Source organism: Kogia breviceps, chromosome 5 (assembly GCF_026419965.1).
Source record: "Kogia breviceps isolate mKogBre1 chromosome 5, mKogBre1 haplotype 1, whole genome shotgun sequence".
NCBI classification, from domain to species: domain Eukaryota; kingdom Metazoa; phylum Chordata; class Mammalia; order Artiodactyla; family Physeteridae; genus Kogia; species Kogia breviceps.
The window spans coordinates 146,351,388-146,377,043 of record NC_081314.1 but is presented as its reverse complement, the minus strand read 5'-3'; the positions used below and the strand labels follow the sequence as shown (position 1 = coordinate 146,377,043).

Sequence of the window (25,656 nt, the reverse complement as noted above, 5' to 3'; positions counted from 1 at the left end):
TACTGTAGCTTTGTAGTATAGTCTGAAGTCAAGGAGTCTGATTCCTCCACCTCTGTGTTTTTCCTTCAAGACCACTTTGGATATTCAGGGTCTTTTGTGTCTCCATACAAATTTTAAGACTTTTTGCTCTAGTTCTGTAAAAAATGCCATTGGTAATTTGATATGGATTACATTGAATCTGTAGATTGCTTTGAGTAGTAGAGTCATTTTCACAATATTGATTTTCCAATCCAAGAACATGGTATATCTCTCCATCTGTTTGTATCATCTTTGATTTCTTTCATCAGTGTCTTATAGTTTTCTGCATACAGGTCTTTTGTCTCCCTAGGTAGGTTTATTCCTAGGTATTCTATTCTTTTTGTTGCAATGGTAAATGGGAGTGTTTCCTTAATTTCTCTTTCAGATTTTTCATCATTAGTGTAGAGGAATGCAAGAGATTTCTGTGCATTAATTTTGTATCCTGCAACTTTACCAATTTCATCAATTATCTCTAGTAGTTTTCTGGTGACCTCTTTAGGATTCTCTATGTATAGTATCATGTCATCTGCAAACAGTGACAGTTTTACTTCTTCTTTTCCAGTTTGTATTCCTTTTATTTCTTTTTTTTCTCTGACTGCTGTGGCTAGGACTTCCAAAACTATGTTGAATAATAGTGATGAGAGTGGACATCCTTGTCTTGTTCCTGATCTTGGTGGAAATGGTTTCAGTTTTTCATCATTGAGAACAATGTTGGCTGTGGGTTTGTCATATATGACCTTTATTATGTTGAGGTAAGTTCCCTCTATATCTACTTTCTGGAGAGTTTTTATCATAAATTGGTGTTGAATTTTGTCAAAAGCTTTTTCTGCATCTATTGAGATGATCATATGGTTTTTATTCTTCAATTTGTGAATATGGTGTATCACATTAATTTATTTGCGTATACTAAAGAATCCTTGCATCCCTGGGATAAATCCCACTTGACCATGGTGTATGATCCTTTTAATGTGTTGTTGGATTCTGTTTCCTAGTATTTTGTTGAGGATTTTTACATCTATATTCATCAGTGATATTGGTCTATAATTTTTTTTTTTTTTTTTTTTTTTTTTTTTTTTTAGTATATTTGGTTCTGGTATCAGGGTGATGGTGGCCTCATAGAATGAGTTTGGGAGTGTTCCTTCCTCTGCAATTTTTTGGAAGACCTTGAGAAGGATGGGTGTTAGTTCTTCTCTAAATGTTTGATAGAATTCACCTGAGAAGCCATCAGGTTCTGGACTTGGGTTTTTTGGAAGATTTTTAATCACAGTTTCAATTTCAGTGCTTGTGATTGGTCTGTTCATGTTTTCTATTTCTTCCTGGTTCAGTCTTGGAAGGTTATACCTTTCTAAGAATTTGTCCATTTCTTCCAGATTGTCCATTTTATTGGCATATCGTTGCTTGTAGTAATCTCTCATGATCCTTTGTATTTCTGCAGTATCTGTTGTTACTTCTCCTTTTTCATTTCTAATTTTATTGATCTCAATCCTCTCCCTCTTTTTCTTGATGAGTCTGGCTAATGGTTTATCAATGTTATTTATCTCCTTGAAGAACCAGCTTTTAGTTTTATTGATCTTTGCTATTGTTTTCTTTGTTTCTATTTCATTTATTTCTGTTCTGATTTTTATGATTTGTTTCCTTCTGCTAAATTTGAGTTTTGTTTATTCTTCTTTCTCCAGTTCCTGTAGGTGTAAGGTTAGATTGTTTATTTGAGATTTTTGTTGTTTCTTGAGGTAGGCTTGTATAGCTATAAACTTCCCTCTTAGAACTGTTTAGCCACATCCCATAGGTTTTGGATTGTCTGGTTTTCATTGTCATTTGTCTCTAGGTATTTTTTGATTTCCTCTTTGGTTTCTTCAGTGATCTCTTGGTTATTTAGTAATGTATTGTTTAGCCTCCATGTGTTTGTCTTTTTTACGTTTTTTTCCCTGTAATTGATTTCTAATCTCATAGCATTGTGGTCAAAAAGATGCTTGATATGATTTCAATTTTCTTAAATTTACTGAGGCTTGGTTTATGACACAAGATGTGATCTATCCTGGAGAATGTTCCATGCACACTTGAGAAGAAAGTGTAATCTGCTGTTTTTGAATGGAATGTCATATAGATATCAATTAAATCTTTCTGGTCTATTGTGTCATTTAAAGCTTGTGTTTCCTTATTAATTTTCTGTTTGGCTGATCTGTCTATTGGTGTAAGTGAGGTGTTATAGTCCCCCACTATTATTGTGTTACTGTTGATTTCCTCTTTTATAGCTGTTAGCAGTTGCTTTATGTATTGAGGTGCTCCTATGTTGAGTGCATATATAATTGTTATATCTTCTTCTTGGATCGATCCTTTGATCATTATTTAGTGACCATCCTTGTCTCTTGTAACATTCTTTATTTTAAAGTTTATTTTATCTGATATGAGAATTGCTGTTCCAGCTTTCTTTTGATTTCCATTTGCATGGAATATCTTTTTCCATCCCCTCACTTTCAGTCTGTATGTGTCCCTAGGTCTGAAGTGGCTCTCTTGTAGACAGCATATATATGGGTCTTATTTTGTATCCATTCAGCAAGCCCGTGTCTTTTGGCTGGAGCATTTAATCCATTCATGTTTAAGGTGATTATCGATATGTATGTTCCTATGACCATTTTCTTAATTGTTTTGGGTTTGTTTTTGTAGGTCCTTTTCTTCTCTTGTGTTTCCCACTTAGAGAATTTCCTTTAGCATTTGTTGTAGAGCTGGTTTGGTGGTGCTGAATTCTCTTAGCTTTTGCTTGTCTGAAAAGCTTTTGATTTCTCCATGGAATCTGAATGAGATCCTTGCTGGGTAGAGTAATCTTGGTTGTAGGTTTTTCCCTTTCATCACTTTAAGTATATCATTCCACTCCCTTCTGGCTTGTGGAGTTTCTGCTGAGCAATCAGCTGTTAACCTTATGGGAGTTCCATTGTACGTTATTTGTCATTTTTCCCTTGCTGCTTTCAATAATTTTCTTTGTTTTTAATCTTTGTCAATCTGATTACTATGAGTCTTGGCGTGTTTCTCCTTGGGTTTATCCTGTATGGGACTCGGTGTGCTTCCTGGACTTGGGTGGCTATTTCCTTTCCCATGTTAGGGAAGTTTTCGACTATAATCTCTTCAAATATTTTCTCTGGTCCTTTCTCTCTCTCTTCTCCTTCTGGGACCGCTATAATATGAATGTTTTTGCATTTAATGTTGTCCCAGAGGTCTCTTAGGCTGTCTTCATTTCTTTTCATTCTTTTATCTTTATTCTGTTCCACAGCAGTGAATTCCACCATTCTGTCTTCCAGGTCACTTATCCGTTCTTCTGCCTCAGTTATTCTGCTATTGATTCCTTCTAGTGTAGTTTTCATTTCAGTTATTGTATTGTTCATCTCTGTTTGTTCTTTAATTCTTCTAGGTCTTTGTTAAACATTTCTTGCATCTTCTCGACCTTTGCCTCCATTCTTTTTCTGAGGTCCTGGATCATCTTCACTATCATTATTCTGAATTCTTTTTCTGGAAAGGTTGCCTATCTCCACTTCATTTAGTTGTTTTTCTGGGGTTTTATCTTGTTCCTTCATCTGGTACATAGCCCTCTGCCTTTTCATCTTGTCTATCTTTCTGTGAATGTGGTTTCTGTTCCACAGACTGCAGGATTGTAGTTCTTCTTGCTTTTGCTGTCTGCCCTCTGGTGGATGAGACTATCTAAGAGGCTTGTGCAAGCTTCCTGATGGGAGGGACTGGTGGTGGGTAGAGCTGACTGTTGCTCTGGTGGACAGAGCTCAGTAAAACTTTAATCTGCTTGTCTGCTGATTGGTGGGGCTGGGTCCCATCCCTGTTGGTTGTTTGGCCTGAGGTGACTGAACACTGGAGTCTTCCCGGGCTCTTTGTTGGGGCTAATGACAGACTCTGAGAGGGCTTACACCAAGGAGTATTTCCCAGAACTTCTGCTGCCAGTGTCCTTGTCCCTACAGTGAGCCACAGCCACCCCTCGCCTCTGCAGGAGACCCTCCAACACTAGCAGGTAGGTCTGGTTCAGTCTCTATGGGGTCACTGCTCCTTCCCCTGGGTCCCGATGCACACACTACTTTGTGTGTGCCCTCCAAGAGTGGAGTCTCTGTTTCCCCCAGTCCTGTCAAAGTCCTGCAATCAAATCCCACTAGCCTTCAAAGTCTGATTCTCTAGGAATTCCTCCTCCTGTTGCCAGACCCCCAGGTTCAGGTGCCTGATGTGGGGCTCAGAACCTTCACTCCAGTGGGTTGACTTCTGTGGTATAAGTGTTCTCCAGTCTGTGAGTCACCCACCCAGCAGTTATGGGATTTGATTTTATTGTGATTGCGCCCCTCCTACCGTCTCATTGTGGCTTCTCCTTTGTCTTTGGATGTGGCGTATATTTTTTGGTGAGTTCCAGTGTCTTCCTGTCGATGATCGTTTAGCAGCTAGTTGTGATTCCAGTGTTCTTGCAACAGGGAGTGAGATCACGTCCTTCTACTCCACCATCTTGAGCCAATCTCCGACTCACTTGTCATTCTTAATATGCTCCCCTGTAATGCAGTGTGTTTTTCTGCCAGTTGCTGTAAAAACATTTTAAAATTACTGATTTTCAACAATTTGATCATGCTGTGCCTTGATGTGGTTTTCTTTATCTTGCTTGGCATTCATTGAGCTTCTAGGATATACGAGTTTATATTTGTCAGCAAATTTACAAAAAAATTTGGCCATTATTTTTTCAAATCCTTTTTCTTGCACAATATTTCTTCCTCTCCTACTGGTACACTAATTACATGTATGTTAGTCTGCTGACACTGTCTCACAGGTCAGTGAGGTTCTGTTCCTTTTAATTTCAGCCCTCTTTCTCTCTACGCCCCAGTTTGGAGAGCTGTACTGCACTAACTTCAAATAAATCAGCCATTTCTTTAAAGTATCTAATTAGAATTTTTCATTTCAGATATTGTAGTTTTCATGCCTAGAATTTCCACCTGGTTCATTTTCAGTTTCCATTTCTCTATGCAGATTAAAAATGTGTTCCCTTGTTATATTTCTATATTTCTCTTTAAGTAGTTGAACATCTTAATGCAGTATCTGGTCTGTTTCTATTCTCTGTTATTTCCAGTGATTACAGGTCCTGCTTCTTCACACACCTGGTAAGTTTTGAGTTTGTGTTGAACATTATGAATGCTATGTCACGTGTCTGGATTTTGTTGTCTTCCTTAACAAAATGCTGAGTTTTGTTCTGTTAGGCAGTCAATTTACTTACAGATTAACTTGATCTTTTAGGACTTGTTTTAGAGTTTTGCTAGAAGGGGTATAAAGTGGCTTTACTGTAGAACAAGATCAAGCCTACTCTTATGGCATGTTATGGACTGAATGTTTGTGCCCCCCCCCCACATTCATATGTGAAAGCCATAACCCCCCATGTGATGCTATTAGGAGGTAGGGACTTTGGGAGGTAATTAGGGTTGGAAGAGGTCATGAGGATGGATCCCCCATGATGGGGTTAGTGGTCTTATAGAAAGAGACAGCAGAGAACTTACCCTTTCTCCACCAGGTGAGCACACATTGAGAAGGCCACCCTCTGCAAGCCAGGAAGAGAGCCCTCACCAGAACCCTACCCTGCAGGCACCCTGATAATGAATTTCCAGCCTCCAGAACTGTGAGAAACTAATGTCTGTTGTTTAACCCATCCACCTGTGGTATTTCGTTATGGCCACCCACGCTGACTAAGACATGGCATGGTCATTCTATGTCCCTGCTCAGTGCTTGGACGGCCAAGAAGCCTTTCCCCTGTGGCTGGTGGGAACTCATGTGAATCTGGCCGCTGACAGCCCTGTCTCCTTGGTGTGTGTTCCTTCCTGGGAGCTGTTTCTTCCTGGCCCTGTGTGTGTGTGGCAGCTTAGCATCTGACTCAACCCCAGGGAGTCCCTAGTCCTGTTTCAGGTGTCCCTCTCCTCCGGCCCCCACCCTGGAAACCCCTCACCCCGTGGCCTCTGATTCCAGCCTCTGTCCCTCAGCCCCATGAGCCTCTGATGCTCTGTGGCCAGACTGTGTTTCTAGACAGAAAACCAGGTGACCTTGGGCCTCTCCACACTGCTTCCCTTTCTGTCCCACACAGCCTGTTGCTCAGCATCTGTAAACGGTCATTCCACATAGCTTTAGAGTTACTTATGGCAGGAGGAAGGGTCTGGTACCGGTACCTCCATAATAATCAGAAGTAGACTGGGGCTTCCCTGGTGGTGCAGCGGTTGGGAGCCCGCCTGCCGATGCGGGGGACGCGGGTTCGTGCCCCGGTCCGGGAAGATCCCACGTGCCGCGGAGCGGCTGGGCCCGTGAGCCGTGGCCGCTGAGCCTGCGCGTCCGGAGCCTGTGCTCTGCAACGGGAGAGGCCGCAGCAGTGAGAGGCCCGCGTACCGCAAAAAAAAAAAAAAAAGAGTGACAGGGATGCAGTGGAGGGGAAAGGTGACTTTCTCAAAGTTTGCAGAGATAGAGTCATGGCGGTGGCTCAGCGGGGGAACAGGCAGGGGTCTGGAGCTGCTGCAGCTGGAGCCGGCGGAAGCCCTGAGCTCTCCGGACCCTGAGGACCCAGGGTTTCAGATTCCCTGCGTCTCTGGGTTCCTGGCTGCTCAAGCCGTGCTGGACAGATTGGTGGTTCCTGGAAGTCCCCCAGAGTAGGGAGTTTACAATCCTCTCTTTCCTCCACATCACATCTTTCCTCTTTGTGTGATATGTGTCTCATCGCCATTTCTCTTTTCTCTCTTTGGGTCCAAACCGCAGAGTCTTTTCCCTGGAGCACCTTATCCTGGGCCTAGGCTGGCTTGCAGGTGCCGTCTTTTAGGAAACACAGACAGTTCCCATGGAAGAAAAACATGACACACTTCAGGCTTTGCTGAAACGAACTTGTTACTTCCACACTCATCGGGGGCAGTTCCGTGTATCTGGACAGCTTCATCTTCACGAAGAGCAGCCCCCTCCCCCAAACAGAGACAAGGAGACACAGGCAGGGGCTGAGAGAGGGGTCTGCAGCCCTGAAGGAGGGTCTCCTGCCTTCCTCCGAGGCCCTCCCATTCCTGGAGGAGGGGTCTTCTCTCTGTCCGTGGCTGGCCCAGTCTTTTTCCCTAGTAGCCTTGGGCCCAATGTTTAAAAATTCCTGTGGCAGCCAAGCACTTTATCAGGAGAAATACGTGATTTCTCCCTTCCTGGGTGGGACCCTGTGAGTAAGCAGCGCCGCACGTGCACGTGGCCCGTCTTCCATGCTGGCATCCTGGCACGACCTGGCTCCCTGCCTGGGTCGGGGGAAGCCTGGCCGAGCTCGGGGAGCCCGGAGTCCTGCTCTGTCACCACTTGGACCTTCGGCCAAGCTATCTCAGCTCCTTTTCCCAACAAAGGTTCCAAAGTGTCAGTGCCCCGGGGAGAGAGGAGGTTATCTAGCTTGCTGAGCAAACAGAGAGATGCTTATAAAACAACGGCCCGCGGTGGGGAGTGTGCACTCTTCTGGCGGCCCCGGGGTGCAGCTGAGCATGGACATGGGAGACCGCGGCACCCGGCTCCTGGCCGTGCTCCTCCTGCTGGGGCCGTGTGCCCTGGGGGGCGGCCAGAAACCTGGTAAGCGAGGGCTCGGGTCCTCGAGGGGCCGCGGGGAGCATTCGGACCCGCGAGCCTGGGAGGCCTCTAGTGCCCCGAGCGCATGACGGGTCCTTGTTTTCTGGCCCTCGGGGTGTCTCTGTTCATGTTAGTTTCCCTCAGAGAGAAAAAGCAGGTGATGAGTTAACTTGAGAAGGGAAGCAGGTGGGAAGGTGGCCTAAGGTTTGGGGTGCTAGTCACCCAGCCAGCTCCCGTGTGCGCGCTTCCCCGCCACTCAGGAAGGACAGCGGGGGGGGGGGGGGGCTGGAGGGGGGTGAGACCTCCCAGGAGGACCCCCTTCAGGGTCAGTAGGATGGCCTCAGGCTCAGGTGGGCGGGCTCCAGGAGGGGCTGGCTGGGAGGCCCACTAAGGGCTCTTAGGGGTCCCGCCTTTTGCTCACTTTCGTCCTGACCTTGGCCTGAGTGCATCTGTCCACCCTCTTGCCGGAAGCTTTTATTTTTAAACTAAGAAAACACTTTGAGCTAAGCCCTGTCAGTTCCTCTGAAGGACACTGGCTGGTTCAAATACGAGCAAGATGGGACAGCCTTTCCCAGGGTGGGAAGGGGGGTCCTGGATGTGCCCGAGGGCTGGGGGGCAAGCGTGGGGGGCTGGCTGACCCAGGGCCTCTCCGCAGCCCCCTGCCAGTGCACACGCCTGAGCCCCAAGAACAGGGTGAACTGCGGCTTCCCGGGCATCACCAGCGACCAGTGCTTCTCCGCCAGCTGCTGCTTCGATTCCAGCGTCTCCGGGGTCCCCTGGTGCTTCAAGCCCCTCCCCAAGCAAGGTAACGTCCAGGAGAGCGGGGACCTCCTCCGGTGCCCCGGCTGGCAGCCCAGGACCTGGCTTCTTAGGGCTCCGACACCACCCGGGCCGCAGCCCCAGGGAGGGGAGAACGTGCCCCGAGCCCCATGTCCACACTGGACCCCGAGGGCCAGCTGTTTGCCCTTTTGGGGAGACTTGGGGGAATCCGTTTGACTGTATTTGAAGAACAAACAACTCTGAGGCCCCTCTCCGTCGTGGCTCCTGGAGAAGCTTCTAAGGGACATGAGGCATTAAAATCAGGGCATTATTAGCATAACTGCAATCAGACCCTAAACGTTAAGAAATTCACTTAAGTCTGCTTGAGGTACCTTTTGAGAGTGACTTTTGCGCCTGTGCGTATCATCCATTTAGAAAGTCTTCAACTCGAAGGCGAGCACGCAAAAAAGTCTGTGTGCGAAGCTGATCCGTGTGTGTAGAACCGAGTAGCCTGCCCTCCCCCCCGTCCACACCCCCCGAGGCTGCTGGCCAGAGGCTCCCGGGCTCCGGGGGCGACGGGCCCCACGGCTGTTGGTCGGTTGTAGCCAGGGCTCTCCCGGTGGTGGAAGCATCGTTGGGTTTCAATTCTTTGGTCTAATGCTCTACATCCTTAAAGGGTCCCCACAGGAGGTACGGTGGGCCGCCCCACTTTACAGAGCAATGTCAAGTCCAGGGAGGTGAGACGCTTTTCCCTCCAGACCTGCTGACTTTGGGCATCAGGAGGAAGGGGTGGCCACCTGCTGGCGCCCACTCTTAGTCCCGGGGTGACAGTCTCAGAAGCCCGTCGTGTTAGCCCGAGCCAGTGAGCCCAGCGGTGCCCCCCTGGGAGGATGCAATGGACGTGTCCGGTTAGCTAGCTGGCCTAACTGAGTCCCCTTGTCGTCCCCAAATCCGGCGGCACGCGGCAGGGCCGGAGGAGTGCGTCATGGAGGTCTCGGCCCGCAGGAACTGTGGCTACCCGGGCATCAGCCCCGAGGAGTGCGCCTCCAGGAAGTGCTGCTTCTCCAACACCGTCCCCCAAGTGCCCTGGTGCTTCTTCCCGCTCTCCGTGCAAGGTAACGTCCGGTTCCTGGACAAGGAGGATTCTCGAGGGTGGGGGCAGCCGGGGCAGGGGAGGTCCTAGGCTGGACAGGATGCCCGACGCCCTCCCGGCCAGGCCCCTGGACCCAGTGGGTGACCAGCTCAGGAAAAAGTGTACTCGTGTAGGAAGCCACCTTTCTCGTGAACCAGCTCAAAAGGCAATTCCAGAATGTTCTCAACAACGACAGCTTCTCTTTAATAAGTTAAGCCCTCCAGCCTTCCCACTATGTCTTTTGGATGGTTGCAAAAAGCATCCCTTTCTCAGCCGCACCCCCAGGTCCCAGCACAGCTGGGTGGTGTCACTATTTTGGATGCTTTGAATGCCACGTGCTGTGCTGGGCATAGGAGAGGGACCCAGAGTGAAGCAGGCGTGGTCTCTTCTCTCGTGGACCCCGCCGTTCTCCCCCGTGACCACGAGGGACGGGTCCTGCCCCAGCGCCAGTCCCAAGAGAGCCCACCTCCCCTCCCCTCCCCCACCCCTCAGTTACAGTGTGTCCCTGACGCCGAGTTTGATAAGATCAAGGAAAGACCCGGTATTCCAAAAGATGGGTGCATCTTGAAGGATGCCTCTTCCCATTCTGAGGAAATCAGTGCGCTCTAAAGAGCACGGCCTTTACTTTCAGAAATTTCCAAGTGATTTTTTTGTGCGACCTAAGTGTCTACCTGGAAAATTGCCAGTGATCTGGGGAGAAAGGACTCCCAGAGGGCATCTGGCCCCAGGGGACTGCGCCCCGCAGGCAGCTTCTTCTCCAGCGGGGATGGCTGGACCAAGGGCTGTGGTCCCGTGAACCCCCGGGGCCGCCTAGCTCGGGCTCCCTGGCTCTCCGAGGTGCTCACCAACAATGTCGCGTTTAAATTTCTAGACTGTCATTATTAAGAGGCAGTGGCTTCAGAGAACCCCTCAGGCTCCTTGGATGTCCTGAAACAAAAGAAGAAGATGCACCATCTTATGGTTTCAGATTTCATGTTTCCCGGATTCCTGGGTTTACTTAATCTGCTTTTTATCCTCTTTAATGGCTTCACATGCAATTTCTTCAAATAAAGAAAACCCTTATAATCTGCTAAATTTCATTTTGGCTTCATTGACACAGAGGTGGCAATAGCAGTGTGTGTGTGTGTGTGTGTGTGAGTGAGAGAGAGAGAGAGAGAGAGAGAGAGAGATGAGAGTACGAGTGTGTGTGTAATTTTAAGATTCTTTCATTTGCTAGAAGAGCAAAAATTCATCTAATACATTCAGGCTAGTCTGACAGTGAAAAAGTATTGTATGTAAGGAATTTCAGAATCCATGATCCCTTTATAACTCTCATACTAAATCACTGTATAAACATTCAAATGATTTTACCCCAAAAAACATACTAAAAATTACATGCTGCTCTTGCAGCAACATATAATTTCAGATCGCAATTACAAAGCTGCTTTGCTTTTACAAACGCATCACAGACCACTTGCTTTTGAAATTCGTGCCAGGCACCCAAATACCTCTTCCAGAGGTGAGTCGGGGCTCCCGCCAGATTAACTCCTGTGAGTTCTCCCCTAGGCCTGGGAGCGCATAGCTGCAGCGTGCGTGCGTCCTGTTGCGATTTGAAAGCTGTTCCAAAGAGGTAGTTCACAGCTTCCATCAAGGCTTTTAGGAAGCGTGTGGGAAAGTCGTTGCATGAGAGATACTTCAGGCATCTGGGTGAAGGGGTCCTGGCATTCTTCGGCTCAAGGGTGCAAGTGCAAGTGGGTGACCCCAGGCCAGACTTCCTGTGGCCTGTCCCTCCTCCCTAACCCTCCTCCAGCCAGGGGCCTGTGGTCACCCTGGAAACCCAGGGCCCCTCCTTCTAGGTGACACTGGCTTTGCATTGAAAGGAGGGAATTGAAAAAAGTGTTTCTTTCAGGAAGGGGCTTGGCCTCACCTCCCCTCTCGGGATCCCTACTTTGAGAAGGGGGCCCCATACAGTCTTAGGTCACCGTTGCATCTTTATCTTGCTAATAACACACACATAAGCTCCATGAAACAACGGCTCTTGCTGGAACACGGGATCTGAAACACTCAAGACAAGTGGCTCACGCGCGGCTCGCCTGTCCCGAGTCAGCCCCGCCTCGGCCCCCGCAGAGCCAAGGCCGGCCCTGGTATTGGCACACTGGGAAAGGCTCTTCGATGCATGAATTCTTCGCACCCACACCCCCGGGCCGGGAACGGGGCTGTGTCGCTCCCCGAGCGGCCCCGGCTCTCTTGGATTTGGGGTCTGGTGGAAGCTTTTGGTCTCAGGCCTCCGGTTCCAGGGCTGCAGGTGCGGGAGCCCCGGGTCTTTCCCAGGAGTCCTCGCGCACGACCCCCATCCCACCCCTCCTCTCGGACGTTCCCTCTGACGCACTGACGCCCTCATTTCCCAGCCGGCTCTTGATGGCCCTTCTGATAACCGAGCACAGACTTTTAGATTTTGAAGCAATGTCAGCGGCGTTCCCCGGGCGGGGGATCCTTAGGCCATTTGAATCTGTTTGACATTCTCCCGATAACGCCTCTTGCTGCAGCGCCATCGATTACAGAGAAGGGCGCGGCCCCCAGAGTGGCTCAGACCGCCCCGTCCGCCTTGTGTGGGTGGCCCATGGCGAGTGTCCTCGTTGCCCTTGCTGCCGGCAGCTGGTGACATCCCACCCCCCTCCGTCAGACACCCGACTTTCCTCCTCCCGCCTCCATCGCCTCCTCTGCTGGGGGCGCCCAGAGCCCCGCCGGGCTCCGCTGGGACGTAGCTGATGGTGAAGAAGGGCGGGCTTGGCGCACAGGGTCTGGCGGGTCACTCCCACTGTCCTGGTCCCCCGGCTCCGGGCCTTCACCCAGGTCCTTGCCCAGCTGGTCAGTAATGAAGGTGCTTTGAGAGGCGGTCGCGGGAGAGGGAACGGGCCAGGTCTCTGGGGCGGAAACGACAGGAGACATCCCGGTGCTCGCGTGCGACCAGTGTCGGGCACGTGGCGAGGGCGTCCTGACAATTAACGCCAGTTATTGTTAGAGTCACACACACTGACCCCGACGGTCCAGGCCCCACCGAGTGGGGGCCGAGGGGATCTCCTTACCTCAGTGCCCGATCAGCAGCCCCTCCGAGGTCGCCCCTGCTGGGGCAGAAAGGCGAATCCCTGCCAGGTCCCCTCCCCGGGGGTCCTTCTGTGGCCCTGGCTAATGGCATGGTCCTGGTGGACAGCCGTACCCACGGCAGGCTGCGCCCCAACTGCTGGACCTCCTGGGAACACGCTGGGAGTTGCCCGGCCAGCGGCGTCCCCGTGAAACGAGGGGAAGCTTCCTCTTCCGTCTCGCTACGCTTGGTGGGCACCCCGGGAGGGATGCTGAGCCTTGGCACCCCACAGCCTTGAGAAAGTGGCTGAAGCACAGTGTCCTCTGCGGCCCCCCGAGGCCACCGCTTCAGGGTCACACACACAGAGCGCAGCGTGTTTCTGGGCTTTGCACACCTAAGCATCGCCTGGGTGGTGAGCAGTGCCCCTTCCCCTGGCTGGTGACCTGTCCTGCTAAGCGAGGCGACACCGTGCCTCCTGGCCAGGCTGCCTCGGGGTGGCGCCCTCATGGACCACCGCTCTCCCCTGCCCGGTGTCCCTGCGTCCCTCGCCACCGGTCAAGCCCTCCCCTTGCACCTCCTGGGCCCTTTTCACAGCCTCTGTCCCCTCCCCAGGGTTTGTCTGCATCTGTGCGAACAGCAGTGGGAGGTTCCGGGACATGCTGGGAGCTCCCTGGGCTTCCCTGCGGCCCCGACGGATGCGGACCAGAGGTGCAGCCTCACTCCACAGCCCCTGGGGGCCGGACCCCCGCTCCAGACCAGCCAGGCCTCCCTGGCAGCTCAGACCCACTCCCAGGTGCCAGGTACCTACCTGGGCTGGTATTGCTCCGGGGCTGAGGGGCTGGGTTTCCAGAAGGTCCCGTGCGTGGCAACTTCTGTATTTATTTCCTGGGATGCAAAGAGAGCTCGGCACTTAATGAAGACTCGACCTTCATTTAGCACAGTCGGAAACGCGGCTTCAAGGAAGGAAGGCCCGTCCTGTTCGTCTCCGGACGCGGGTTTAATGAAGGGAAGGTGTTTCCCCATGAAGAGCCTTCAGGCCCAGGATGCTGGCAGGGTTGTGTGTCCTCCAGTGCCCTCTGCTGGCCACCCTGGGGACTGACGCAGCCGCCTTCACCGGCGGGCGGGGATTTGTCTGACAACAGGTGGCCTCCTCATATCCAGAGATTGGCCTCCATAACTACTGTAAAGGGGGAAAGGGAGGAGTGGGGGGAATTGGGAGATGGGGATTGACGTATATACACTATTGATACTCTGTATAAAATAGATAACTAATGAGAACCCATCGTATAGCCCAGGAAACTCTACCCAGTGCTCCGTGGGGACCTAAGTGGGAAGGAAATCCCAAAAAGAGGGGATATGTGCGTACGTAGAGCTGATTCACTTTGCTGCACAGTAGAAACTAACACAACGTTGTAACGCAACTGTACTCCAATAAAAAAATTTTTTAAAAAGATTGTAAGTTGCTAAACTTATAAATTTGGATCAGGCCAAATTTACTGATATGGGTTCAAGGAAGCAGAAACGCTGCACGTAGTGTTGCAGCCTAGGAACTTGGAAAGGGCTCTCTTGCTGGTTTGAAGATGGCCACCTTCTGGCTGTCCTTACAGGGGCTTTCCTAGGTGTATATACGCGGAGAGAGAGGCAGAGACTGAGATAGAGACAGAGTGGGACAGGGAGAGAGAAAGCTATAAGGCCTAATCCTATCAGGTCAAGGCCCTACCCCGATGACCTCATTTAAGCTTAATTACTTCCATAAAGGCTCCATCTCCAAATACAGTCACATTGAGGGTTAGGGCTTCAACAGGTGCATTTGGGGACACAATTTTGTCATAGCATTGACCTTTCATTCAGCTCACTGTCTTTACACCAGTACTACTGATAATTGTTATACCTTGAGGTTGTTGTGTTTTTTTAAAAAAAATTAGCCTTATTGAGGTATAATTCAAGGCAACAAACTTTGTCTATTTTAACTGAATCAGCTCAGTGAGTTTTGAAAAATGTTTGCAGTTGTGTAAACACTAGCCCAAAGAAGATATAGAAGAGCTTCATTTCCCCCGTCGATTCTCTCGTGCCCGTTTGTAGTCAGTGACCGCCCACCACTTCCAGCCCCAACTAACCAATGAATCTGCTCCCTTTCACTATAGTTTTGCCTCTTCTAGAATTTCCTGTGAGTTCCGTCAGGTGGTGCGTGATCCTTCGCATCTTTCTTTATGAGATTTATCTGGGTTGTCCACGCCTGTTGCTCGCTGAGTAGGATTCTGCAGGGGGGCATTTCACTGTGTGTTTACCATCCCCCAGTCGATGGGCATTTGGGTTGTTTCCAGGGCTTCACTCTTAGGAACAGACCTGCCGGGCACAAGTGTGTATGAGTCTGGAGTTGGCCGTGTAAATACCTTTTCTCTTGGAGAATATCGGCTAAGTAGGATCGCTGGGTCGTATGGCAACTGTTCTGTTGGACTTGATAAGAATCGAACCAATTCTTCTTGCAAAACGGTTGTGCCATTTTGCCTTCCCACCAACAAAGCATGGGAATCCGGAGGTTTCCCACCCCCTCTCCAGCACGATGTTGTTAGCTTTTACTTTGAGTCATGCTGCTGTGCGATGGGCATCTCGTTTCCACTTTAATGTACATTTCCCTAGTAACTAATGATATGGAGTATCTTTTCATGGGCTTGTCTTTTTTCTTTTTTTACTTTTTCTCTGGTTAAGCATCTGTTCAAGTCTTTTTATTTTAAATGGATTTTTATTGGGGTAGCGTTGATTTACCATGTTGTGTTTGTTTCTGCTGTACAGCAAAGTGAGTCAGTTATACACATACATAGATCCACTCTTTTTTTAGATTCTTTTCCCATACAGGTCATTACAGAGTATAGAGTAGAGTTCCCTGTGTTATACAGTAGGTTCTTATTAGTTACCTATTTTATACACGGTAGTGTGTGTATGTCAATCCTACGGTTTTCATCAGGTGTTTTGTCTTCTTTATATTGAGTTGTAAGAGCTCTTTATCCATTCTGCATACAAATCCTTTATCAGATTTATGTTGTGCAGATATTTCCTCCAAGTCTGAGACTTGCCTTTTCATTTCCTTAAGTATCTTTCAAAGAACAGATGTTTTTAATTTTGTAGAAGTCCAATGTTTTCAATTTTTCTTTCATGATTCACACTTTATGTGCCCTAGCTGAAAAAATTATTTGCCTAATCCAAGACCACAAAGATTTTCTAGTATGTTTTCTTCTAGGAGTTTTATAACCTTAGCTCCTATATTTTGGGTTTATGACACATTTTGAGTTAACTTTTTCAGTGTGAATTTTGGCATTTTCCTTTGTTTTTTAAAAATTATCTGGAACAATATATGTTGCATTGGGACTGTTTGGTATTTGCAGCTTTGTTAGAATTTCTCTGTGAGACCATCTGGGCACGGAGAGTTTTACAGAACAAATCTGTAAAACTTGATAACGTTCTCTCTTTCCTCTATGGTTGATTTGAGCTTCATGCCTCTACGAGACCACTTTGGGTAAAGTGTGATTTTCCTAGGAACTTGTCTATTTCATCTAGCTTTTCAAAATTAGCTGCATAAAGTTATTCAGAGCAGCCTCTTATAATTTTTAAAGTTTCCTCTATTGTAATAGGTGTTTCCCAAAGAATTCTTATTTTGTTTATTTGGGGTTTTTTTTTTTTCTCTCTCTTTTTTTTTTTTTTTTCTATTTTCTTTATCAGGTTGGCTAGTGGTTTGCATACTTTGTTTATTTTTCAAAAGAACCAAGATTTTGATTTATTACTTTATTTTTTTTCTCTTAGCTACTTCATTAATTTCTTCATCTTTGTGTTATTTGGCTTGCGTTCCTATTCGTTTCCTAGCTTTCTGAGTTGGGAATTTACTTCCATTATTACTGACATGTATTTAAAGCTATACATTTTCTTTTGATCACTATTTTAAATACTCTTCATAGATTCAGAAATGTCATGTTTTTATTACCATGATTTTTAAGAAAGTCTGTAATTTTGGTTCATAGTTAATCTTTTAGCCACAAGTGTTTAATAGAGATATTTAAATTTCCTTATGCAAGAAACTTCAGAAATGTTGTCATTATTTTCTAGCTTTTTTTTACATTTGACCATAGAGGGATTGTCACGTGTCTACCATATGGAACACAATGCTTTCTTTGTGAACAAACATATGATTAAATTTTGTGAATATTTCCCATGCAGTTAGGAAGTTGTAGTATGGAACCCACGTTTGGCTGCTCGCTGCTCCTAAGCCAATAATTCGAGAGGCAAGTGCCAGTAGAAAGGAAAGGTGCTTGAATCAGAAAAGCCAGCAATCTGGGGAGAAGGTGGACTCGTGTCCAGCGACCAACTCCGGAGATTCTGCTCAGCCATGGCAGTTCTCAATGGAAAAAAAACCGGGGTGGGGGGAGGGGCGGAATCTCAGTGAATTATGGAGTCGGGAGGTTGGGTTCTGCATCCTTCTCCATTGCTCACAGACTGGATGACTCTTCAGGTGTCATCTTGCCCAAGTGGTCTGCAGGATTGCTGAGGGGCTGTTGGGGCAGAGAGCTGGTCACCCTTTCACTGCTTACTTCTTCATCCTTACTTATTTTTATCTAGGGAAAGAATCAACAGGTCAGACACGGCATGGTGGCCATCGAGGAGAGCACACGTTAGGAGTTAGTTTCAACTGCTTAGTGATCTCATTGCTATAATTAGGTTCTTTGTAAGCTTAGAGGGGAACAGCAAAGGGGAAAGAGGAAAGGGGCAAAAGAGCTGCTTAACAAATCCCCGCTTGTCAGACATCACTCCAGTTCTAAAGGGTTATGGGCAAAAGTCCGCCTTGTCAATATGTGTCTGTAGCATCTCTCGGCTGACAATTTTAGTTGCCCTCTTACGGACACGGGCAGAGCAAGCTGCAATTATTTTGATGCCCGCAAAAATATAGATTACTGTGAGCAGTCATCTTAATCGCATTCTCTTGAGACCAGTTCTTGGCATTGTGCTAGCCACAGACTCAGTACTGCTCAAGATGGAGCCGCTTATGTCATGGCTGCAGCCTGGCCATCGTGCAGTGAGCTTTTCCCCTCCGGTGGCAGATGCAGTATCTGTAAAAGCAGTTCAGGAATGTGCATCAGACAATGAGTCTGTGATTCTATTGACCTAATCATTAACTCCTCGGTTTCGTACCTGGAGGGGGGCAGGGGCTGCAGGGTTCTGCTCGGTTCCAGTTGTATTATCAGGCCTTCAGTTCGACATATGCATGTCCATAAGATCTACCTTATTGATTGTATTGTTTGTCTATCTTTTCTTATATTTTTGTTCACATGACACACCCAGAATGGCGTCCCCATCAGCACAGCACGGCGTTCCCAACTCAGCATCAGCTGTGTTTTTCTCTCCTTCTGCATCACCTATGCTTTCTGGTTAGGAAAATAGAATACCTTTGCCCAGCCCCTTATTGGTGCAAATATATTTGTAACTGCTGGACCTTCATTGTGAATTGTGGCTTATAAAGTGTCCCTCTCCATCATGTGTAAGTGCTTTGCCCTGAATTCTATTTCGACTGAGGTCAAGACACATCTCCTGCTTCATGTCACATCAGTTAAATCACTTTTGATCCTCAGTGTTTCCAAATTTACATTTATTAGCAATATACTGACTAATTTTTAATCATAATGACTACTAGTTAAAAGCAAGAAGCAAGAGAATACTGGTCAAGAGATGCAGGAAGCTAATGAGGAGAAAAATCATAAAAGTAATAATACTGAAAATTCATCTTCAGATCTTCAGCAGAGAAGTTATCTGATGAATTGATTTAGAAATCTTACAGAGAACATCAAATTTCTCCAGAAAGTAAAAATGTTAAGAAATAAACACAACTGTAGTAGAAACGACTGCAGTTTTAAGGAAACACCTAAAAGAAAATATTTTTATATCAATTCACTTTATCCTACACCATACAAAGTTAATACGACTTATTTTTTTTGTAGTTCCTAGAAAAGCGTTTGAGGGTTTTTATTTTTTACTGTGAAAAAGGCACAGTGGAAAGGTCTGGGAAGCCCGGCTCCAGTGCCCGCCTCCACAATTCCTTATCACTCGGAACCTCAGAATCACCCCACCAGTTATGTACTAGCTACAGAATCTCTGAATTTTTCTGCTTTATGGCGACATCATTCTGCAAAATGTACCTTGTCGCAGTGAGTGTATTGAATTATGGTCCAAATGACCCTCATTAAGGCAGATAAACCCAGCACAGAGAGCCTGCCTGCCTGCTCTCACTTTGCTTTATTAGAGTCTATAAAAATGGGATGGTCAGCAAGGGCCCAGCTGATGGTGCTCCAATCATTTAATAGCCTTCGGGCACTCGCCTGGAGCAGTGCAGTCTGCTGGACTGCTAACTGCTGGCCTCAGGGCACAGCCCTCCGTTACAGGCTTCCTCATCCATGAGCTCCAGGCCAGGTCACCTCCTGCCTTCTCCTCCGTTACCCATCCCACCTCCACACTCACCTACTGGGAGGACCCCCACCCCCCGCGGCTGGGGTGCCAAGGAATTGAGCAGACAGCAGCTTCCAGCTCAGGGAGAAGAGCTGGCAGGGCAGGGGGTGCCAAGGGTCTGGTCCAGGACTGGACAGCTGCTCTGGGCACGAAACCTAGAGTGGGACCCAGTCCCCGAGGCCAAGTTGAGCTGAACTGAGTCTTGAGGGATGGAGCATGTTTATAGGCTTTGCACCTCCAGATTGTCACAAGTGCACTAAAGCAGTCGCCTTGGATAGGACTCCTGTTATGATGGCAACAGCACCCGCGACCAGCACGGGAATGACGCTTCGCCCATTACATTATCCTGACATCACTGCTCCAGCCTCAGACCCACCTCGGAAGGCGTCCTAGTTGCCCATCAGGAAACCACGGCTCAGGCATGCGGGGACACCCACGAAAGCTTGAATCCGGTTTTCCGTCTCTAGATCCCACAGGACCATCCCCTCTCAACCTTCCTGCACGACAGCGAAGATGACGTAGTGGAGGGTCCAGGTCACGACCACTGTGCTTGGTCCTGGAGCTGCTGCCACGTGGACACCAAGTGCTGGGGACCCTTCTGCCCAGGGCTCTCCAGGGTCTCTCTCACCACGTATGCTCCAGTGTCAGGACTGTCTCCCTCTGCCCTGATGCCCTGGAAAGAGGCGTGTTCTCGCTACATCTTCATCTTCCTCTTCCTCGCGTTTCGGACAACACACCCCCACTGCCCCCTGCCTGGCAGAGCCCGATTCAGGGTCTCCTGTATCTTTCATATTGATATATCCTCCGTTAGGAAGAGTGACGTGCGGACGTCGGGGCCCCAACACTCACACATCTTTTCCTCCCACACGACTGCCTGTGTGTTTTGAATTTATTTTTGAAATCAGCATATTCACCCACTCAATCCTTCCTAATATAACGAATACGAAAAGAATGTATGTGTGTGTGTGTGTGTGTGTGTGTGTGTGTGTGTGTGTATAACTGAACCACTGTGCTGTGCAGTAGAAATTAACACAGCAGAGTAAATCAACTGTACTTCAGTAAATTAAATTCTTTAAAAAATGAGTAAGTTTGGGGAATGATAACAGCTTCCTCTTATGCAAATCGAAGTCAGATTAATTTAATTATTCATGAAAGGCTATGTGTCATTTACCTCTATTCAGATAGAATTAAAAGGTATATATATATAATAGAAAACAAAGCACAAAGTTGACTATAGAAGTTTTTCAATTAATTTCAGGAGGAAAGAATTCTTAGGTGAAATTAAACTTTGAGACCATGTTATACCATTTCAATACACATACGACCATGTAAAAATAAAGAAATATGGATTATAGAAAAATAATTAAGTTGTTGTATTGTGAGTACTTTTAAAGATAAAAGCTATTTGGAGTACAATGGAGTCTTTCATGTCATGTTAACCATTTACTTATTAAAATACCCCCCAAAAAATCTTAAAAAAATATTCCTAACGTTTGGAGCCGCTGGAGGGAAGTAGCTGCAGCAGAAGGGATGCTGCATGGATTCCGTGATGAGGCATCTGGGTTTGAGTTCATGATGCTCCCTTCATGACCACAACTTCCCTATCAACTGTGACCACATCATCTTCCCCCCTTGGAACCTCCCCAGGGTATCTGGGCCAAAGGCTGTGCACACAATGGATGCTTAGTAAATATTGACTGATTTTTCTTTGCTCAGTAATGTATCGGCCTGTGGGAGTTGACCAAATATGAACGCTTTGGTAAAAGCTCTCAAGACAGTCAAACACAAGCTGTCATGTGAGTGCTGCGGATATGAATCACCTATTAACGAGCCTTGGTTTCAGCTTCTTTACATTTAATATGCGAAACAGGGCTATTCTGAGTCCTGAGAACATGTGAGCCCCTTTATAACTAAGAGGTACATGTAGGGAGGCTTCGGCGGTTGAGGTAGGCTCTGGCCTGTCGATGCTGCCATGCTTGATGGTCTCACACTTTGCTTTCAGTTCCCTGGTGGACTGAATTCTTAATGAGGGGAAGATGTTACAGCCGGGGAAATGCGTTCTCTGAAACATTGAAATGATGGTGAGTAGGACGGGTCAACCTGAGAGATATACTTGCTTCAAACCCACGTGGCACCTTAGCACAAGCCGGCCAGAATCCCTGTGAGCAGCAGCCCCGGAGAGGTGGCAACCCCGAGGAATTCTCCTCCATGCAGAGAAAGCTCCTTTCCCCCTCTGTAGACAGCTTCGAGGGATCAGTCGGAGATTCCAGTCTGGGTAGCGGATACATTCGCTTTGCAGTTTTGATGGTCCAGTATGGCTTTGCTTTTGGCGACACGTTTCTCACGGGACGGATCTGCTCTCCGCATCTTCTGAATTCCCTACAAACGACTTTTTAGGCAGCTGAGCCAACCATGGTCGGGGATGTGGTAGAAAGAGCCAGGGGTGAGATACGGCTGCAGTTTATGAGATGTAAGGTGCCTTTATTCTGATCGTCCGTATCCTGCATGGTAGTGAAAACGCGAAGAGGCCATTTGTTCGCCTCTGCTGGAACCACTTGCTTTTTGAACAACCTCGTGGTCACTTCCCCTAAGAAGTCAGAGCCACAACCTCCAGTTTATTTTCTCTGACAGACTTTGAGGTGAAGGATAAGCGGGCGCACGGTGTGAGGGTCACACGGAGAGCACAGCTGACCCAGGGATTCGTCGTATAAAACAGGGTCACTTACTGGACGCTTCCCTGGCGGGATGCCAGCTCACTCTCACGAATGCTGTCCACCCTCACCCAGGGATGTAGCCGGGTCTCCATACCTGGTGAATTTGGCAAATCTACTGATATACAGAGAAAGCTGGGATGGCACTGCAGATGCCCAAGGACCTAGGAGTTAAAGTAAGAAGACTTGAAGTGACTTGAGACTTTTATTTACTCTTAAGCTGGATGCTGGGTGGGATTCCAGTGGTGCCCTCCCTCGTCCCTGGGCAGATAAGTCTCTTTGGTATTGACCGGGCGTCCAGGATGGGACGTTCAAATGGCTCCCAAGCAGAGGCCCCCAGGGTCCTGACCCCAAGTCTCAGTGCTGACCTCTTCCAGGCCTGCTAACTCTGAGCCCTTCCTCTCCCTGCTTCCCGGACCACCCTATTTATTTGGATATTTTAAATGAAAATTTGAGCTGCCATATTTTCAGCCCTTTTCCTCAGATTACCAGTGTATAATGTTACGGGCTGGGCATCTATATACGTGCTACTCAGATTTATCCATCTTGGACTTTGGTTCTATTTGCCTAGATACCTCTCATTTTATAAAAAGGAATAAAACAATAAAAGTGCCCCCTTAACCCACCCTTTTCCCCTCCCTCCCCAGAGCCAACTGTCATTCTAAAGTCAGTGTACATTATTCCCATCATATCCATAAGGAATCTATAGTATTTGTTGTTGTTTTTAAAATAATCAGAAATGGTAGGGACTTACCCGGCGGTCCAGTGATTGACTCCGTGCTTCCACTGCAGGAGCATGGGTTCGATCCCTAGTCAGGGAACTAAGATCTCACATGTGGCACAGCGCGGCCAAAAAAAAAAAAAAATCAGAAATGGTACCATAATATGCAGGCTTTTCATCTTATATTTTACAGTTAAATTTTGAAATTTATTTCTAATGATAAATAGTCTGATTCATTTAATTTAACTGAATGCATTCCCCTATTGATAGGCAATTAGGTATATTATTCCCAGTTTCTTCCTTTCGGAACAATATGGACTTGCTCAATTTCCTAGGTATTGCCCAAATGCTTGCCAGGGTGGATGTGTCAATTACGCCCTACCAACTTTAAGAGTTCCTAATTCTCCACCCCCTTACCAACATTTGGTGATATGTCATTCTATTGTTAGTTTATTTTGTAATTATCAATTATGAGTGAGGTGGAGCCTCTTTCCACATCCTTATTGACTACTTAGGTTTCCCTTACCATACACTTCCTATTTGTGTTTTCTAAACACCATGTTTGTCCTTTGTGACCTTAGTTTGTAGGAGTTCTTTGTGTATCCTTGATAGCAATCCTTTGTCAATTATGTGGGCTCCAAATATCTTCTCCGAGTTCAAGTCTTGACTTTTTACTCATCTGTCACGTACAGATAAATATGTAGTCTTGATTTTAATTGAGTCACATTTATCAACTGTGCCTTCACAATTTGTGCTGTTTTAGAAAATCCTAAGAAACCTTTGAAACAAAAAAGTTATAGGATACAAAGTTAATATAAAAAATTCAATTGTGGTTTTATCTATTAGCCACAAGCAGTTGGAAATAAGATTATCTTTTGTGAATAAAGACAATTTTACTTCTTCCTTTGTGATCTCTGCTATTTTTTTACCTTGCCTTATTACATTTTCTGGAACCACCATCATAATGCTAAAAGAAGTGGTGAGACTGAGAATTCTTGCTTTGTTCCCAATCTTAGAATGAGAATGTCCAGTATTTCACCTCAAGGTACGATGTTAGTTGTGGGGCTTCTTTTGCCAGTACCCTTTATCAGCTTAAGAATGTTCCCTTGTATTCCTAGTTGCTGAGAGTTTCTATCATGCATGGGTGTAAATTTTGTTGAACGCCTTTTATGCATTTATTAAAATGATTGCATGTTTTTATTTTCATTTTTCTATTAATGTGGTAAATTGCATTAATTATCTGATGTTAAACCTACCTTGTTTTCCTTAGAAAAATCCACCTAAATCCTGATGTATCATTATTTTTGTATCTTGCTGGATTCAATTTACTAATATTTTGTTAGGTATTTTTGAATCTATATTCACAATGGTCTTTCATAATTCATAATGTATTTGTCAGGTTTGAGTATTAGGCTTATGCTGGCCCCATAAAATGAGTTGGGAAGTATTTCCTTGTTATATTTTTTTGGTAAGTTTGCATTAAGATTAGAGTTCTTTGTTTGATAGAATGCAATAGTGAAACCACCTTAGCCTGAAACTTTCTTTGTAGGAAGGGTTTTGATAGTAACCTCAAAAATTTTAATAGAAATAGGGATATTTAAATTTTTCTATTTATTCTTGTGCTCATCTAGGTAAATTTTGTTTTTCAAGGAATTTGTCCATTTCATCTAAGTTTGTTGGTATGAATATTAATTAATATTAATATTATTCTGAATATTACCTATTTTTCCTTTTAATATCTGTAGGACTGTAGTAATAGCCCATCTTTCATTTCTGACATTGGTAGTTTGTTTTCTTTAATTTTTGTTTCTTTATCAGTCTAGTTAGAGGTTCATCATTTTGCTAATCTTTTCAAAGATCTAGGATTGGTAATCTTTTATCTTGTTTATTTTTTTCTATTTTACTTCTGTTAGATGTTTTGATAGTTTCCCACAGGTACTGAGGGCTTTGTGCCTGTTTTAAACTTTTTTTCTTCTCTGTTCTTCAAATAGGATGATTTCCCTTGCTCTATCTTTAAGTTAACTGACCCTCACATATTGGAGTTCTCAGTTTTAGAATTGTTATTTGTCTATTTTATTACCATTTTCTTTCCTTTTCTTTCCTTCATTCCTTTCTTTCTTTCTGCTATGATTTTCTATCTTTTCATACATTGTGAGCACATTTTTCTTTACTTCCTCAAGCATAGTTATGGTTGCTGTTTTAAAATCTTTATCCTATTGTTGCAACATCTGGGTCATCTCAGTTTGTTTTTTCTCTTAAGAATGCATGACACTTTCCTGTTTCTTTGCCTTTTCGTAATTTTGGATTAAATACAGGATAATATATTGTTATGTTGTGGAGACTCTAGATTCTCTTACATTCCTCTCAAGAGTATTATATTTGTTTGTTTTAACAAACCATCTACTTGGTTGGATTCAAACTTCAAGCTCTGCCTCTTGAGTGGCACTCAAACCTCAGTTCTTTTATTTTAGCTGGAGTCTGTCCTGCATACACATGGTTCAGAGGTCAGACCAAAATTTGGGAAGAGTTTTTACACAGAATTTGGGGTTCTCCCTGTGGCTCTCTCCTTTTTGGAATTTCCCCCTCACTTCCCAGCTGCTGGGCTTGTCTTGTTCTCTGTATGCTAGTTACTTAGGCTAGAAAGACTGTAGATTTTCTGTGGGGGTTTTAGCCACCACCAGACAATATCAACCATGGCCTGCCCTCAGGCAAAAATCCATAAAGATGGCAAATTCACTCCATTCCCTTTCCCTTCCTCCAAATGTCAATGCCCCTCTAGGATCTTACGGGGCATTTTTGTTCTGTTTTCGCTTCATTTTTCACTCCCCATTGCCTACAGGTCATTGTTTTTGTATATTTCCCAGAATTTTCATTATTATATTCAGGAGGGTTGGGTCTGGTGTGAGGTGGCTGGTCATCTATATTTTCTTTTTAAATTTTAAGGCTTACTTTCACTTTGGGGCCTTTAATTTATCTGGGAATGTGTTAATGAGTTGTAAGTTGTGAATCTAAATTTACCTTTTTCTCAATATGGATAATTAAGAGATGCTTAGTGTTGTGACGCAGGGATCAAAATTTATCCTTTTCTAATATCAATAACTGATTGTCCTGATACCATGTACTTAGTTGTCCTTTCTTTCCCTACTGATATGAAGTATTTTTCTGTTATTATCCAAGTTACCTTATG

The 25,656-nt window shown here is 46.1% G+C and overlaps 1 protein-coding gene across 1 annotated transcript; it reads left to right on the top strand.

Annotated features, from left to right (window-relative positions):
- The first annotated feature begins 7,511 nt into the window (after positions 1 to 7,511).
- Positions 7,512 to 9,541, top strand: TFF2 (trefoil factor 2). The gene is made up of 3 exons (XM_059064011.1): positions 7,512 to 7,602; positions 8,255 to 8,404; positions 9,327 to 9,541. The coding sequence occupies exons 1-3, from the start codon at positions 7,518 to 7,520 to the stop codon at positions 9,539 to 9,541; spliced, it is 450 nt and encodes a 149-aa protein (XP_058919994.1). The 5' UTR covers positions 7,512 to 7,517.
- Positions 9,542 to 25,656: the final 16,115 nt, after the last annotated feature.